Source organism: Gopherus evgoodei, chromosome 7 (assembly GCF_007399415.2).
Source record: "Gopherus evgoodei ecotype Sinaloan lineage chromosome 7, rGopEvg1_v1.p, whole genome shotgun sequence".
In the NCBI taxonomy this organism is placed as follows: domain Eukaryota; kingdom Metazoa; phylum Chordata; order Testudines; family Testudinidae; genus Gopherus; species Gopherus evgoodei.
In genome coordinates this window covers 53,169,400-53,188,085 of record NC_044328.1, presented here as the reverse complement: position 1 = coordinate 53,188,085, position 18,686 = coordinate 53,169,400, and the positions used below count along the sequence as shown (strand labels likewise).

Below are 18,686 nucleotides of genomic sequence, written 5' to 3'. Positions count from 1 at the left end.
AATATAATTTGGGTTAGTCAATTTGTGAGGGCTTTCCTGCAACACCGAGTCTTTGATATTTTTCAATTTTTTTGTCAGTCTGAAAGATGGTTTCCAAATGCTCATTGTCATTATGGCCCAACATGGCTGCTAATTGTAATAGACTTAGCAGGCTCCATCAATATTTTATCAGCGATATCTTTTTGCACTCAGCTATCCCCCTGGAAGAACAATTCTCTTGTGCTATCCTCAAAGTCATCAAGCACCATAGCCCTCCACCCCCCTTTTTTCCATACCAAATGTTACACTCTAGAATAATTAAAACTTCGAAACTGAGAAGAATATAAAAAATCAATCATGGAAATCCTGTAAAATTCTCCGTTTGCGCAAATCTAATCACCAAACAAATTATGTGATATCTTCACATTAAGGAGAATTAGCAGCTTTAGACTAGTCATTGACTTCATTCAACTATTTACAGAATGATTCCTTTGCCAAGAACTGAAATGTATTGCATCCCTTATAGAAGATAAGACTGACACATTGGCCATTAAACCACATCTTGCCACTATTACAACTTCCTCATCAAATTCCTCTTTCGATCTTTCCTTATCTATAATGAAGAGGACTATAAAACATAAATGTATTTTATCTGAAGAGACTGGAACAAGGCTAGCACAAATCACAGTTATAATGCTGGTGTACATGGAACTTTAATTTCCTGCTAGCTAGGAAATTACGTCATTTTCATCTTACTTAGTTGCAGTTAGATATTGCAGCATCCCTCTCCTTTAAGGACCTTAAGGATATTTCATGCCATATATTTGCAATTCTCTAACTACCACAGTGTTAATTAAAGTGGCTTGGCTTATAATTTCTCATCGTTTTAATCAGCCTGTGTAAAATCATTCTACCGAGCAGTCTTTTTCTTTCTCCTGTCATCAGTGTTCTCCTTCTCCTCTATTCTTCAGATTAAGGAGGCTGACATCAAATGCTCTGTCCACAGCAGGAAAAGAATTGTACTAACTGACTCATATATTTGTAACAGCATCATGTTGTCATTACTGCTATCACTCTGTTTTCAACAAAATAACTTCAATAGATACGATTGAAACCCAACAAGTCATCACTCTGCAAAATTTTCTAACTGTGCAGGATTGAGGAAGGTGATGAAATTGCCCTGAAATATTGTAATTTTGTCTGTGGAGAGGGGATAACAGAAAACATCAACCTATCTCTCTGGACTGGGATGCACAGCCTTATATCTTCTGCCTTAAGTTTCCTTACGGTGCATCATATATCTGTGCTGGATGACGACACACGTATTTTAACCTACCTCAGAAAATCTGCACTTACAGCTTTAGCTCTTTAGTCTTTCTCTTTGGAAATGGAACTGAAACCCACTGTATCTTGGAAGTAGAAATATGAGATTATTAATATGATCATAATGGGTCAAAGATGAGTACTGCTGAGAATTCTAATCAGGATCAGGTTTATCCTGCCTCAGATCTCCAACAAGATATTATTTCATAGGCCCTGGCACATTTTCCGTATGCTGTCAGTCACCTTTTTGCTTATTAAAGGTTCTTATACTTAACCAATTTTTCTCTTTCTTTATTCTTTCCTTTTCTTACCTTTCTTTTCCTGTCCACTTGTTGTCTTTCTGCTGCTATCTTTTTTTCCTGACTATTTGATTCCACCTTGGGACAGTTACTTCTGATGGTGAAAAAAACCACAAGATCATTGAACTGACATTTTATTTTCCCTTCATTGTATGTTCTTTATATTTTATGTTGTTTTTTAAATTATTTTTATGTATTTTGACATGTCTGAAATCTTTGTACATTTTTTGCTCAGTTACATATAAATGATCATTTGTTTGTACAACTGTATTGTACTCTACTTTTTCCAAGAATAAATAAAGTTTTTTTTTTGGGGGGGGGGATTTAAATAATACAAACATTGGCAAAATAGTGCATTGTAATGCCGCTCAGAAAACTCAGGTTCATGACTATGAACATAAGAACTGGCAAACTTCACTTAACTAGCAGCTTTAAACCAGCAATGAGGTTTCAGAAGCAACCATCAGTCACTCTAGGCTGCAAGATTCCATGCTGTTATATGACAAAACACAAAGCTTGAGGGAAGAGGTACAGAAGAAAGGGAGAGGGAAAAATATCTGTACTTTCCCTTGTATAGATACTGATAAAAACTGAGAAATTATGAATTAAACAGCCTTAATTCACTCCTTACTGGTTATTTGAACAGCTGCAATATAAATGGTCTGAAAACTCACCTCTTTTCTGAGCAGAACCAGATATTCTGCAATACATAGTCCTAACAAATGGGCTGATCAAAAGGCCATCGAAGTCAATGGGAATCTCTCCACTGACCACAATGGTTTTTGGATTAGGCCCTAAGTGAATTGAGGATGCCATGTCATTCTTTAGTTTGCTGACACTGGGACCAGAACTGCGCCAGCTACTGCAATATTTAAATATGTTTGTTGCTAGCTCAGTACCACAAAGGTTTTCCTGTCCTTTGGGGTCAGCGGTTTCTTGTCCGAGAACCACATTAGGAAATCCTGCTGTAAGAGTCCTAGAGGGGTAGTCTAGACTAGAACATGATTTAGCAGCATGTTTCTTAGGAAAAAAAATGTCCCTGAACAAAAGTGAGCATAAAACAAGTCCCCTTGGAGTGCGAGGCACGCTGTCAGAAACACCACCATTTAAAGTCCCAGTTCAGCAAGCAACCAGAGTATGTGCTTAACTTTAATTACAGTGTGTTCCCATTGAAGTCAGTGGGGTTAATCAGGTGATTAAAGTTTGGCATGTGCTTAAGTATCTTGCTAAACTTCGGGTTGTAGCTAGTTAAGTTCCTGACACTGTGTGTTCAAAGCCTTTTTTTTGAGGGGGGGTTATCGGGGGGCGGAATATGTTTTATCTCAGATCACAGTGGTATTTCCAAGTTGATTATTTTGACAGTGAATGTTCAGTAATAATTAAAACATATATTTGAATCAGAATTCAAAAAATGAAATAAGTGTTTCCCCACATTTGTTTTTCAACCTTTTGTGGTTTGTAAAACCTGAGGCCTTGATCCAACAAATAATTTAAGCACATATTTAATTTTAAGTGCCTGAGTATAGTCTTGATTCTGCTTTCATTCAAATCAGTGGAAAGACTCCAATTAGCTTTAATGATGGAAGATCAAGCCTTAGGTTCTTTGAAGTCATGTACTTAAAGTTATGCATGTGCTGAAGTGTATTGCTGGATCTGGGCGTAATTACTCTGCGGCAAAAAAAATGTTATAGTGTGCAACGGTAACACATTTTTAACTTAAATAGCTTGGGTATTTTAAAAGCTATTGACAGCAGATTACAAAGAGCCACTTAGAAAGTAATCAGCCTGAAAGCTATAGCTCACTCCCACCAAGAAACAAAATTATTTCCTAGTTCTATTATTATGGTGACTATTACATTTCACAAGCATCACCACTAGTAAGAATAATTATATTATGCATGTATATAATTATATTTAGAATTATATAAAACTATAAATTTATATAGATTTTAACTTACTTTCAAGTATCTGAGATAAGTTATTTTTCCCTATCCTAAACATAGAGAAATACTGAGGAATCTCAAATATTAACATGTCATCATTGTTGGTAAATGTTGACACATAGGGCCTGATTTTCACAAGTTCAGCACCTGCAATTGCGGCCAGGTTTCCAAAAGAGTTCAGCCTCCATTTAGGCATTAAAGTAAGGGCCAGATTTTGAGAAGTGCTCAGCACCTAGCAGCTCCCATTGCAACTTTCAGTGTGTTAAGCTTTTTTGAAAATCTGCTATTTCTGTTGGTGCTTAAATGGGAGCAGAGCTGTTTTCAGATGGTGTGTGATGATCACTTTGGAAAATCTAGCTTTTATTGGAGACCACAAGGGACATTAGGCTAGATTACCCAGTTCATCGAGATTGATTTGCACTGCATAAGATCAAAGTGACTTACAAGTACCCTGAGATGACTAGTGGAGTGTTCTCCCTGTGCAGGGAAACTTTCCATGGACAAAGCTGGTGGAAGAGACTCCTCTGTGACTTCTGCCAGCTGCCTCCAACACTCCTGGCATAATGGGCAAAAGAGGTTGTTTCAGCAGTGGGGCCTGGACAGAATGGGGAGGGTAAGGGGTTTGACCGAGCACGGCTCTGCTATGCCAGCTCCTTCACTGGTGCAAGTCAGGATGTGCAGGTACAGTCCTAACAGAATGCAGAATCAAGCCCTTTATATGTCAACATCCAATGATCTAGGGCATGACTCAAGGCCCCTGAAGACCATGGGAAGACTCCAATCGCTTTCAATGTGTTCTGGATCAGGTCCTTAGTGAATTTAAATTTTTTAAATATCAGAATGATGATGAGGTTACAGACAGCCTATCAACCTATCTAATCACACTGCAGTTTTAGATGGTCAATGTATTGCCTCATGAAAAATAAGCTTTATTGTAGCATGTGACCCTGGCTGCAATGGGACCACCTTTGCTAGAATGTGATATACTGTTGCTAAAACAAACACCAGTGTTAGACATATGGCAGAAAATGTTTGTTAAAAAGAGTAAAATATTAAGTACACTATTAGCCTCACTATTTTGATCCATTTTTTCTCCCTGTTCTTCTTTCCCTTTCCTATCTGGAGATGGCCAATGAGGTGAGGCTGGGCCTCAGAACTATGGTGAGATTTTATTAAAAAAAAAAAAAACAACACATACCAATATTTGATTTATTGTTGAAAGTCCCTGCACAATTTAGCCCTTGCTGACTTTCTCATCTTCACCTCCTGAAAGCTCCCTTGATCCTAACCTTCCTATTGCTGCAAATGCCTGTAGCTATTGCATACGTAATGTTCACATAGTAGCTATTTTCTCAACATGCAACTCCCTCTCTCCCAAATAGTCCATTTCCAAAGACATTGGCATGCTTATAAAACACTGCGCATTTGATGCTGCATTTTTCTGTTGCTTGTGCTGGAAAATGCTTCCATGCACCTTCCTTTTCTGCTGTTTATTTTAATCTCTTGAAGCCTGCGGACATATGTCATGTGCCCAATCATTCTTTTTTATTAGGTTTGGTAACGACTCAGAAGCCTGAATGCCTCAGCATGAGACTTAGTAGCCCTCTATAGCAGTAACAAATGAGTGCTATGAGGCTTTCTTCCTTCCATCTTTTTGGGTTGACTCTACCATTAGCAATAAAGACCATCAAATATGCTACAGTTACTGCAGTTAGATTGCAAATGGCAATAGAGTATTAGCATGTCCACCAGCAATCACCTAGTTTGTGATGTACTTCCCACATGTACTGTATGTTCTGCATGTTTATTAACACAGCACCATACAATATGGATGTATGTTGATATAGAGACAAATATAAAAAATGGAGCTGGATCTTCAGTGGTTTCAACTGGCAGAACTTCAATGGCTTATTGGTGTTACATTGATTTATACCAGTTGAAGATCTGGTTTGGTACTTACAGTCTATGGGACTGATCCTACAAACACTGTGTGAATAATCAGGCTCAGGCACTCATGACATAGGGCTAGATGACAGCAGACAAGGTGGGAAGGGGAAGGGAGGGATGAAATTACTTACTTTTGCAGCATAGACATTATTTCAATTCCACCTTATTGGTAATTTTTTTAGGGTTTTTTTTTACACTTTATTTCTCTTTAGAAATTATTTGTGTTAATTGGGTGCAGAAGTGTGACTCAACACTGGAAATGTAGTAAAAAGAAGACTATTGCACCAACTATCTCCTGTCAGCATCCTTTTGCTCATTATTTTTTCCTATTTTCTTTCAGTTAGGAGTGAAGAATAATATCAATTTCTCTTTTACGTGAAGTAAGGTGTACTGTTTCTGCTATTTAATTAAGCAAACCAATTCCTAATGAATCAGGTCATCTCTACTGAATAGCTTCAGCTGAAGTTTTTGTGTTCTGTGGAGATGTTGACACATTTGTTGAAAATAATTTTACATTGCCAACTCATCTAATTTCTTTTGCATTTCAATTGGATAAGTGTCCAGTTGACCTCAAACAATGTCAGTCTTACTGAGGTCGTCTTGTTTAGTTAATTACTATTTTAAAATACATAGTATTGTTTCTGCTTATATGAACAGAAGATTGTGGAAGACTGGTACCAGCAATTGGGAGTGGGTGGTCTGGCTGGATGATCACCTCTGTGTTCAGGAACCAGAGGCCAATAGGCAGGTCTGAATCAGGAGCTAGGTGTCAGAGCCAAAAATTGAAGCCAGGATCAGACAGGAAACAGGAGCTGAGGGTCAGTGTTGAGTCAGAAGCCAAAGAGCTGTACTCTAGGGTCAGAGCCAGAGCAGTCAGAAACAGGGCAACCTGGTTCAGGGACTGGAATAAGGCTGAGGACAGGGTCCAAGTTAGAAACCTGAGATGAAACCATGAATAAGGTAGCAAAGACAGCAAGATCTGAAGTAGCCTCAAGCCAGGATCCACCTTGTGGCACAGACAACTTCCTGTGTCTTTGTAACTTGAATAGTGCACCTGGCCCAATCAGGAACTCCAGAGCTCCTCCAGTCAGGTCCCTATGGGTGTTACCTTTAGTGGAATGTAAGGCCTTATGGCTCCCAGTGCTCCAGTCATTGGTAGAGACACTGGGGGGGAGTGAGGGGCTTCATCAGTAGTCGAAGGGGAGGGAGACAGGTTCAGGACCTGCGGATCCTCAAAACAAGTTTGATTGCAGAACTTGGTCTATTTATAAAGGCAGACTGAGGTGCATCTCTAGTCATATTTAATGTTACAATAGTATTCAAATCAGCATCCAGCAGAATACATGCAAAACACAGTCAGCAAATTTTATGTAACATTAAGTGCTATTTGACTAGGTCACTTGCCTGTGGTAAATTAAGACAGCAAACATACATCACTATGTCAGTTTCTACATCTGTCTGCATATCACATATTTCTGACTAATGAAACCCTAGAATAATGAGAGTGGAAACTAATTTATATTTAAATTATTATTTGTATTAGCCTCATATAACATAACACATCAGGGTCCCCCCCCCAAATATACTGAATTAAATATATCATTCCTGTTTCTTTCCTTGAGCAGGCCAATTATTAGTTACTTTTTTACCTCTCTCGGAGCCTGATGGAATGAAATAGAATTATGGCTTTGCAAATGCATTACATGAAGCCTAAAGTAATAGTGAATGTAGTGAATTCAGGATTTCAAAATGACTCTCCTATTTGTCATACTTTATACACATGAATGGGTTGTGCTCCATTCATTTCTCAGCAACCACATGCTTGAAAAGTTCATGTCTGATAAAAAGAATACTTGGAATTTTATAGTTGGTTGGGGATATTGATTTCAATGTGGGATAATTGATGCTGAGCCAGTAGTATAGCCTATGGATACTAGAGCATGCAAATCTGCCTCTTAAGTGTTTTGTATTTTTTAAACAGGCTGTCCAACAGAGCTTGAAAGTTTCTCAGAGTTTATTTTTCCACTTATCTGGATATTTTTGTGGGTCCCATCACTTTGAGTGTGTCTCAGCCATTAATACCTTTATTTTCAGCATGACCTTGTGAGCTAAGGGATATTATCATCCCTGCTTTACAGCTAAGGAACAGAGAGATTGGTATATGATTTGGTCTAGGTCGCACAGGAAATGTGTGACAGAAATGGGGATTTAACACAGAAGTCATGAGTCTGAGTTCACTGCCATGACCACAGAATCATCCTTGTTTGTTTTTTTCTTATATTTCTTTTACACAATGCAAGTTTCATATTTTTATTGTATTCATTTTGGTCAAAACTCGTGTCATTTTTCCATACATTTCATTTCTATATACATACACAGAGAGAGACAGAAATTGGTCCATGAATGATGATTGAAAGCCTGTCTACACTTGAAATGCTACAGTAGCACAGCTGCAGTTCTCCCGTCGGCAGAGGTAATCCACCTTCCTGGGAAGCAGTAGCTAGGTCAACAGACGAATTCTTCCATTGATATGGTGCTGTCTACACCAGGGGTTAAGTGAACTTAACTACATCGGTCAGGGGGTATGAATTTTTCACACCCCTGAGTGATGTAACTGTGTCAACCTAACTTTTCAGTGTAGATCAGGCATAAGAAAATTTTACCGTAAACAGATCGTAAGCAGTTTTTATGCATACCTCAGGCATATAAAGAACTGCATTAACATCACTTTAAAACTTGAGGCAGAGATGTCTGCATGTGACCTAGAGCTGTCAATACATTCATCATAGTCCCTCAAGGTATGTGCATGTTGTTTTTCTAAATTTTTATTGTTTGATGCTCAGGGACTTTCCTCTCCACCCTTCAGTCCATTGTGGTTCTGTTAGCATACGTTTAGTGTAGGCATTCTTTATCATAGTATTAGTTATGCAGTCCATCACCTGACCCTTTACCTTTCTTGGGTTCATCTGCTTTTGATTTGTCCAAAACAGCTTCACCAATCGGTAGTAACTTTCCCTGGTCAAGGGGATTCCACTGAACTCAAGTGATAAGATCTGAGGAGAATGGGTAGAATAAAGAAGAGGTGTTAGTTTCCTTAAAGAAAAGATTCTCAAGGAATCTCCGGCCTTCAACCGTGCTGCTAAGAACTAAGACATTTTAGTAGCTGTGTTCAGGAGGTCTTGGATAACCTTCTAGACATCCTTCACCCAACACCTGTTCTCTGAAAGTCAATGAGGCATTAATAATGACTGCTAATGTCAATTAGCAAAAAGTATCCAGGGTAATTCCCATGTTTTTCCAAACTCTCTCCAAATACTCATTAAAAAAAAACTGAAAAAACAAAGCAAAAAAACTGTTTATCTCTGCACACCTACATAGAGTATTGATTACTCCTTAAAACTTATTACATGATGATTAATGATCAGAATTTCTCTCAAAAATAAAAATGATACTCAAGTTATCCAGGGTAGAGAGTCTTAGTTAATTGTAGTTGTTTTCATAGAGGGTTAGTTGTTTCAGGGAATTTCCTGAGGGCAGCCTTCAATTCTCTGGGGGAGGGCACATAGCTGTGTACTTTGTCAGTCAGGGGACCAATAGCCACAGTCACGACCTATTTTTCATGATCAAGTTCTTACAATATTTCAGAATCCTGCCTTTCCCTTTCCCTCTTCTAGCTCAATTTACTGAGGGAAAGAATGAAATTCAAATTGGTATTTATTTAGGGTTGGTCCTGTTTTGAGAAGAGGGTTGGTCTAGATGACATCCTGAGTCTCTTCCAACCGTAGTCTTCTATGAATCTATGAATGAGATAATTTGCTTACCCAGCAGAAATGTATGGTTAGTTGTTTTTCTCAATCAGGAGGAAGACAGGCACTTATATTCATCCTCCATATATACATATGTGTTTTGCTCCATTTCACTGATCATTCTCTTCAGATAACCTGCAAGGAATGTAATAAAAATAGTAATAAAAATAATGAGAGAGAACATATTGAGAGAGTAAAAGAAAATGGTATTACATGGTTGACAATGACATTAATGGCATCTAATAAAAAAGTGTGAAAGCACACACATTTTATTTGATAGTTTGTGTATGGATACAGCTATACATAAACAACACAAATATAGCTATGGAATGCATACGTTGATAGAAATATACATCAGTATAGATATTACATAAATGTATACAATATGAATGAATATACCATATACATATTAACTGCAAAAATCTGCAGTAATGTCACTGTCCCAGACTCCAAACAGTCAAGTCTGGAGCGGTTTATTCACCTTTGGGAGCAAAATGACTGGAGATAGTCAGAAATATGTGGGAAGAACAGAAACAAAGCTTCCAGACTAGTAACCAAACTTCAAGTCCCAGTGTGAAACACAGCTCTGTGTTCAAAATCTCCAGCCAAACTGCTTCTCTATCCTTTGCACTTCCCAGCACAACTGCTGACTCCTATGCCTCTTTATCCTGCGCCAAACCTATTAAAAGTCCCTTTGCAATGATATCATTATAGCAAGCCACAGGCAGGAGACGAGTTGCTTACCTTGTCCATTCAGGCACTGTGTCTCCTGCAATGAGCCATACTATTAATTCTTCTACACAGCCTCAGTTCAGATAATTAGTTCAATAAAGTTATTGAGCAGCAGTTATTAACTATTATTAATTATCTTCCTTACTACAGTAGTGACTGGAAGCCAAACAGGTTATGTCACCATTTTGTGAGGTGCTGTACAAATATAGAGTTAAATAGGCCCAAAGACTCTCTTCGATTTTTGCTACGCTAATTTAGAATTGCACAATTAAAAGCACAAAGCATCAAGAGATGCAAAAGTTAAGGATCCAATGACAATGTTAACCCACCATATGGCTTCTACATTTTATGGTAAACATGTAAAGATATAAAGTGTGATACATAAAGCCTCATATTTGACAAGAATTACAGAAAGGGAAAATGGCCAGATTAAAGCACCTGGAATCTTAACTTTTGCGTTCCCTGGCTTTCACGGTTTGAATTATAAGATTACTATTTCATTAACTCATTGTTCTCTATTTAATTTCCTAGGCAATCCTTAAAGAAAAAAGGGACAGCAATTAGTCCTGATTAAGTTTATATTTTACAAGTTCTGTTGGTTTCATTAGTGGAGCCTGTCATATCCTTAAACCTCATTGGGGCTGCAGTTTTGGGGATCTCTGTTTCTCTATGAAAGCAGCACTGTCTTGCTGGGGCTTTTAACAGGGCTGTGATTTGGAGGAACTTTGGATTCCACAAGAGTTGGACTGCTGTGCTTGGAAACTGAGGAGTTGTACAGAAATAACTCAGGCATAGGTTAGGGGTTTGTTATAGAAGTGGATGGGTAGGGTTCTGTGGCCTGCTTTGTGCAGGGGGTCGGACTAGATGATCACATTGGTCCCTTCTGACCCTAGAATCCATGAATCTATGAATCTATAAATAGGGATGCTTTGCTGGAAGACTTAAGAGCTCTGTAGGAACTGGCTGGAGTCCTGGGCAATTTAAAAAGCACACTTCTCTACAATCCCAGGTTAGCAAAGCACTTAAGTACATGCTTAAATCCATCCCTATTCAGTAAAGCATGTAGGTACTTGCTTAACATTGATTTTTAATGGGACATAGATGTGTCTAAGTGCATTGCTGAATAGGGATTGTTTGAAGAATCTGGCCGCAGCTGCACATATGTGCCCAGTCTGTCTGTCCTCCAATATGTAACTTAGTTATAACTTACAGAAATTGTCTACTGTGCCAGCTCAGGCTCATGGCCTTAATTTCTCATAACTTTATCCTAAAGTTTTTTTTAAAAAAACGGCAAATCACCCATCCTTGCTGATAACATTTCACGTGCCAATTTTGAAACTTGATTATTCAGCAGTTTTTCAGTTAGTTCTCTGCAGGGAAAAAGAAGGTGAGCAGAACTTTAAAAAAAAAAAAAAGGTCATTTCTCACTCTCATCACCCAAAGAAAAGCAGAACCAGTTTTCATTAAACTTTCCATACAAAACATTTTTACTTTAGAATGGAGACATAGGGTGAAATTCTGGCTCAGTGAAGCCAATGGCAAAACTCTCACTGATTTCAAGAAGACCAGGATTTCACACCTAACAGATTTTTTGAGAGTTTTGAGTAAATGAAACGGCAGGAAAGAAGGGTTTTCATTATATTTATACTATGATCTGGGCACCTACATAAAAATGACATTGTATCTGATCCTCCCTCCTTGAAATCAATGTGAGCATCTACAAAATTAAAAACAAATGAGTTGCAAAATGCGAGGACTCATCTATCCACACTTTCAGAAAAGAGCCTACAAAAGATGTGTTATACACTAAGTCAAAAAGGTAACCAATGTCATACTTTTAGACTGGCTGGAGACATGATTTCCAGACTCGATTATCTCAATAGTTCCTTGGCCTTAAAATGTCTGAATTAAGTCCCCTTTACTGAGAATGCCCTGTCTGTAGCCTTTTGATGTTTATATCTTAAAAGAGTTAAGCTAAATATATCACAAGGAATAATTAATGTGCTGAAGTTCACCTATTTTTCTGTTTGTGAGAAGATCATAGAAGTTTTGAATTCATTCCTAATTCTAAATTAGTCACAATTTTGTTTTTGCTCTTCAAATAGCTCATAAACTGTTTGTTGCAAGTATTAGAATTAGGATGGTCAAGCGATTAAAATAATTAGTCGTGATTAATCACATGATTTAAAAAATTAATTGCGATTAATCTCACTGTTACCATTTTAAATATTTTTGAATGTTTTCTACATTTTCAAATATATTGATTTCAGTTACAACACAGAATACAAAGTGTACAGTGCTCACTTTATATTTATTTTTATTACAAATATTTGCACTGTAAAAAACAAAAGAAATAGTATTTTTCAATTCACCTAATACAAATACTGTAGCACAATCTCTTTATCATGAAAGCTGAATTTACAAATGTAGACTTATGTACAAAAAATAACTGCACTCAAAAATAAAACACTTTCAAACTTTAGAGCCTACAAGTCCACTCAATCCTACTTCTTGTTCAATCACTCAGACAAACAAGTTTGTTTACATTTGTGGACGATAATGCTCCCTGCTTCTTGTTCACAATGTCAGCTGAAAGTGAGAACAGGTGTTCACCTGGCACTGTTGCAGCTGGCATTTCAAGGTATTTACGTGCCAGATGCACTTAAGATTCATATGCCCCTCATGCTTCATCCACCATTCCAGAGGACATGGGTCCATGCTGATGACAGGCTTTGCTCAACAACAGTCCATAGCAGTGCAGGCCAACACATGTTCATTTTCATAATCCGAGTCAGGTGCTACCAACAGAAGGCTGATTTTCTTTTTTAGTGGTTCGGGTTCTGTAATTTCTGCATTGGAGTATTGCTCTTTTAAGACTTCTGAAAGCATGCTCCACACTTCATCCTTCTTAGATTTTGGAAGGCACTTCAGATTCTTAAACCTTGGGTCAAGTGCAGTAGCTATCTTTAGAAATCTCACATTGGTAACTTCTTTGTGTTTTGTCAGAACTGCAGTGAAAGTGTTCTTAAAATGAACAACGTGCTGAGTTATCATCCGAGACTATTATGACATGAAATATATGGCAGAATGCAGGTAAAACAGAACTGGAGACATAAAATTCTCCCCAAAGTAGTTCAGTCACAAATTTAATTAATTTTTTTTTCTTTTTTTCTTTTTTTTTTTTAACGAGCATGATCAGTATGGAACCATGTCCTCTGGAATAGCGGCCAAAGCATGAAGGGGCATACAAATGTTTAGCACATCTGGCATGTAAATACCTTGGAATGCCAGCTACAAAAGTCCCATGTGAATGCCTTGTTCTGACTTTCTGGTGACATTGGAAATAAGAAATGGGCAGCATTAGTTCCCGTAAATGTAAACAAACTTGTTTGTCTTAGCGATTGTCTGAACAAGAAATAGGACTGAGTGGATTTGTAGGCTCTAAAGTTTTACATTGTTTTGTTTTTGAATGCAGTTATGTAACAAAAAAAATCTACGTTTGTAAGTTGCATTTTCACAATAGAGATTGCACTACAGTACTTGTATGAAGTAAACTGAAAAATACTATTTTCGTTTATCATTACAGTGCAAATATTTGTGATAAAAATAATATAAAGTGAGCAGTGTATACTCTGTATTCTGTGTTGTAATTGAAATGAATATATTTGAAAATGTAGAAAAAACATCCAAAATATTTAATACATTTCAATTGGTATTCTATTGTTTAACAGTGCAATTAATATTTTGATTAATCATGATTAATTTTTTTAATCGCAATTCATTTTTTTGCTAATTGCATGAGTTAACTGCGATTAATTGACAGCCCTAATTAGAACTTTACTATTTACACCTCACTGGTTAGTTATCATGGTCACATTATTTCTGTTCCTGACTCAGGTAAGAAAGCGGCACAGAATGAATTATAAATATTACAATAAAAATACCACTAATCAATGTTGCTGTATATTTTGCTTAACGTTAGTTTTACAGGAATAAGATCACTAGCAGAAATCAAAAGAACACAGATCATGAACACAGAAAAATTAAAATGGATTCATCTTTGAATCTGAACACATATTTGGGGAAAAAATTCCAGCATTCTTTCCACTCTAATTTTGCAGCTGATTAGAGCAACAACAGTGCTCTCTAATAACCAAGCCCTCTGCTCTTTAGACCGAAATCAGCAACCCCTTACAAGTACACCCTCAAGTGAATAGGAGTCCAGGGCAGCTCATGAAAAACTGGTGTAATAAGCTCTCTGTAGTTACCATAGCTAGGCAGGTAGCTCATCATATGCTGAATTAGATAAAGCTTGCAAGTGACCTTCACTGGCAGACCCAAGTAGAATGTTTAGGTTCTAATGAAAACAACATAGCCATCTTAAGTACAACATTTGCTCCCTAGTGGCTGCTACAATATAAACAGCCAGTCCAATGATTGTATCTCCCCCCCAGCCACCCAGTCCATTTTATCAAGGTTTTTCTAAATTGACAAACCAATAGTGCATTACAGTGCTTCCTTTGAGACTTTGTATTACAAATTCTTTGGGTATCCAGCTACTATGTGAGACAGAACACATAATAGGTTAGAGCGAGCTAATGTGTTGTCTACCTTCATGAATGAAAAGAATGATAATTCAAGTGTGGAAGTCTTTAAAAGGGCTTCTATGCTACTGAAAGTGCAGTAGACCTCTTATTAAATGTAAGTAGGGTAAATTCTATTTTTGTCTTTAAAGTTTCTTTTCTAATTTTCTATTGATCTATCTTCATTTGGGAATGGATGACATATATAAATGATTTGCCAGAAAAAAAGAAATCCTGAATACTCTAGTGATGATTTTGTGTTGTGTCAGGCTTCATTGTCACTTTTCTAGGAGTAGCTATGAGAGTTTGGCATGCCAGAAGTGTGGGCATGATCAAAAATTAGTGGAAGTCATTAGGAGACCTTCCATTGATGTCAAAGGGCTTTGGATCAGTTCCATGCCTTTAGCCTTTAACTAGGCAAAACTCCCAATAGATTCAATGAGAGTTTAGCTTGAGCTAGGCCTGCAGGTTTGTGGCCAGCAATGTGTTCTGATCTTTGGGCGACCAGCAAGTCAGTTATTAAATGGTAGTGAAAAGTAGAGACTGACCCAAGTCACAAAGTTAGTGTTTGACAATTTATGGAATCCAGGGTTTTGATTTGAGCTCATCTCTAATTAAAAGCTGGAGATACAGACAGTTGGCAGATGATGACTGAAGAACTATAGTGTAATTGGATCAAATTCTCTAGTCCAGCTGAACTTTGCTTGGCACAGGACCACAGGAAAAATGTGGCCTAAAGCCAGTTTTACATTCCCCCATTCATGGCGCCACTGAGGACTGGGTTATTCTCTGGCATAAGACAGAGAAGCTGTGAGGCTATTCTGCTTAGCACCCAGCCACCCACAGCACTGTGAGACTGTTTCACCAGCCAGGGAATCATCTGGATGAAGATCACATACATTTTTTTCCCAGGACATTTTCACTATGGGAGCTCAATACCGCTTTAGAAGTCTAGAATACAAGAGGGATCTTCTATCATCCAGAGCTTGTGGCCCTACAGATGCTTTGTTTCTGGGCCACTATTTCAATGAGATCAAATAATCAAATTCTATACTTTGAAAATATTACATACTTTAGGTCTTCTTTCTGAAATACCACTTATATTACATATACATTGTCCTCTATAAGAACACCACCCCAGTGCTTGCTTTTGCCATGCAGTTTGTTGTTTTCCATTCTATATATGGGAAATACAGTAGCGATGCAGTGAGCAGCCCATTTTAGTCCCTCACTGGTTTGTGTTTTAAAGACCAGCTTTCCCCTTGTGTTTTTATCCTGGCAGCTACAATCTGCTGTGATGCTTGAGCTGACAGTCCCTCAAGGGAACTTAGGGCAAGACAATCCTAGTGGAAGCCTTAACTCTGGAACTAAGTCCTTCCTTTGTTCTGACACAGGCCATATTTGTCAACCTTCAGGTCATATTGGGTCTGTTATCTATTTTGTTCAGGACTAAAATTGAGGGAAATAAAAGAGGTGAGCGTGTGCTTCCAAGCTTCTCCCACAAAATAACCTCCACCTGAGTCAACAAAATGAATGAGATGCTGCTCTAAGTAGATCACATGAACCTCCTGAGCGTGGCTCACCATTGATGGGGCTTGAATATGCCCAATAAGCTTCTTGGGCTGGGCTCCTTCCTGACTGGTGAAAAAGTATGAGATTGTATCTCCCCACTGCTTCCCCAAATCAGCCATTACTCAGTATGTTGTACAGTTTTGTGATCCTCCTCTCTCTGATATGAGAAATGAAATATTTAACAATGTTGATATTTAGGTTGTCATCAATGAGCATCTGAGTTCATCTGTGATGAATAGGGCAGTTCACACCTCCCAGCCAGCACTATTGTTCTAGGCTCTCTGACATCTCTGCATCAATTACACTCAGTTCACATTTGGGAGGTGGAATTTCTTTATAACCATAACAGCTAGAAGCTCATTTTTTGCTCCAGAATAAAAACTGAGGTTCTGACAGACAAGATTGTAGCTCGAGGAAGGTGCTGGTGTGACATTCCATTGTGTACGGGTGGAACCAGAGCTCTGGTTTTGCCTCAAAGAGGGAGTGCTTTAAGGGGTTCAGTTGTGGATTGTCACTGAGTTGACTTTTCTTTTTGGTATGTGTTTTTAAGATTGAGCTGTTATGGGTACCTAGAGCTTTTGCCTAAGCAAATCAAATTAAGTGAATGAATAAACAATGGTTCCCACCATATAGTGTGGGGAGAGAGACAGATTTTTGTTTGGACTGATTCCATTGTTTTTACCTCAACAGGATAAAGAAGTAAATCTGGAGCAGGTCCACAGACGTATGAACAGTTTAATTGATGAAGACATAGCCCACAAGCAAATCTCTCCAGCGTCCATTGAAATCTCAGCATTGGAGATTGGTGGCATGCAGCCAAGTCAGTCCCTGGAGCCAGTACGCGAATACCAGAACACACAACTTTCTGTCACCACCTTTTTACCAGAACAGACAAGTCATGGTGCCAGCAGGACACTCACAACTGCCTCTGGTAGTAACCTGCCATTGCCCCTTAGCAGCTCAGCCACCATGCCCTCTATACAGTGTAAACACAGATCGCCAAATGGAGGACTGTTTCGTCAGAGCCCTGTGAAAACACCTATCCCGATGTCATTTCAGTCTGTGCCAGGGGGAGTCATTCCAGAAGCCATGGAACCTTCCCATGGAACATCCATATAATGAAAATAAACAAAAAAAAAAAAAAAAAACAACCAGCAGAGCTTTTTAATACAATCTGAATCAAAAAAAAACTTTTACATTTCTCATGTACATATCTGTAAATATTGAAAGAATGAAGTGGGGTAAAAGTGTATTTTGAATATTCCCAATTTTCGAAGTCAGTAAAAAACAAAACAAAACAAAAACAAAAAACAAAAAAATGTATGAATGACTTTGTAAATTTTGTTCTATATGAATAAAAAGGCAAACTACTTGTGATCGTTCTCAAGTGCCAAAGAAGACCTGTTACTGGGACTGAGGGCAGTTAAACAAAAAATCATGGATTTCAACCCTTATTCCTCATTTGTTCTATTTTTGTTTTACTATTTTTGTTTTTAAAGCAGCAAAGTTATCCATTTGTCGCTGTAAAAGTTTACTCTCCTCAGCGCTCTCTTCTTCTCGGTACCCTATTTCATAGTCATGGTGGCAGTTCGCTTGAAGATCTAACAGCAGATATTAGCAAAGCAGTAATATATGTTTTAAACCTGAATTATTACTATAAAGAAGCAAACAATAAACAGAACAACTGAACTCTTTCCTTCTAACAGAGATTAAATTTCCACACAGTTTCTAAGTTGAAGCACAGGTTTACTGAATTGTGTTTTATGTGCGTACTGTGCTGTGTGGCTTTTTTAATTTAACCTTATGTGTTTGTTATATATGTGTATGTGTGTATATATATATATATATTATATATATATATATAATATATACATCTGATCTATGTGTATATTGTGTGTGTGTGTATATATATATATATATATATATATATATAACAAAAAATTGATAAATAAGGTTATGGATAAGGCTATTAAGCAAAACCTGCGATCAGCTCTTTCTTGTTTCTTGTGTGCACAAATTAAAGTGGAATGGAACCAATGACTTAAAGGAATAAAACAAGGCAAAGCTTTATTTGATAGTGAGGCAATGATCATGTTACAGTGATTATAGCCCTATGGTATGATTTCTTTCTTTTATGTTTCAAGGACTACTGTATAATGGAGACAGCATTCTCTGTTAAAGTCATATCTCTGAGGCTAAATTCACAGCTATAAGCACAGCTTCTGTTTTTTCCATTGATTTTTTTTAAAGAAGCATTTAATGGTTATGTTCATAATCGGCTATCAAATGCCTCTTTTTTTTTTGCTGTGAAACTCAATCAGCGGAAAAAGATGGAGTAATGCATATAGCTAGCTTAAGGTCTTGTCTGAGAACATTACTAGTTCAGTTTAACATGAAAGTTTCAAAACCATTGTTTCCTTCCCAAATACTGACTCAAATGCTCAGGTAACTAGGTTTTTTCCTTCCTTTCTGATATTCCTGGGCAAACATTGGCGTTCAGAA

General features: G+C 37.6%; 1 protein-coding gene across 3 annotated transcripts in view; it reads left to right on the top strand.

Moving 5' to 3' along the window:
* Window positions 1–17,990, top strand: part of GRID1 (glutamate ionotropic receptor delta type subunit 1) — an 870,609-nt gene extending 852,619 nt beyond the window's left edge. For 2 of the 3 annotated variants that reach the window (XM_030569895.1, XM_030569894.1), the window contains exons 16-17: window positions 4,670–4,705; window positions 16,875–17,990. In XM_030569895.1, the coding sequence (XP_030425755.1) occupies window positions 4,670–4,705; window positions 16,875–17,303 (465 nt within the window). In that variant the 3' untranslated portion in view covers window positions 17,304–17,990. The remainder of the gene's footprint in view (window positions 1–4,669; window positions 4,706–16,874) is intronic. The other variant, XM_030569896.1, reaches the window with a different exon arrangement.
* The last annotated feature ends 696 nt before the right edge of the window (window positions 17,991–18,686 follow it).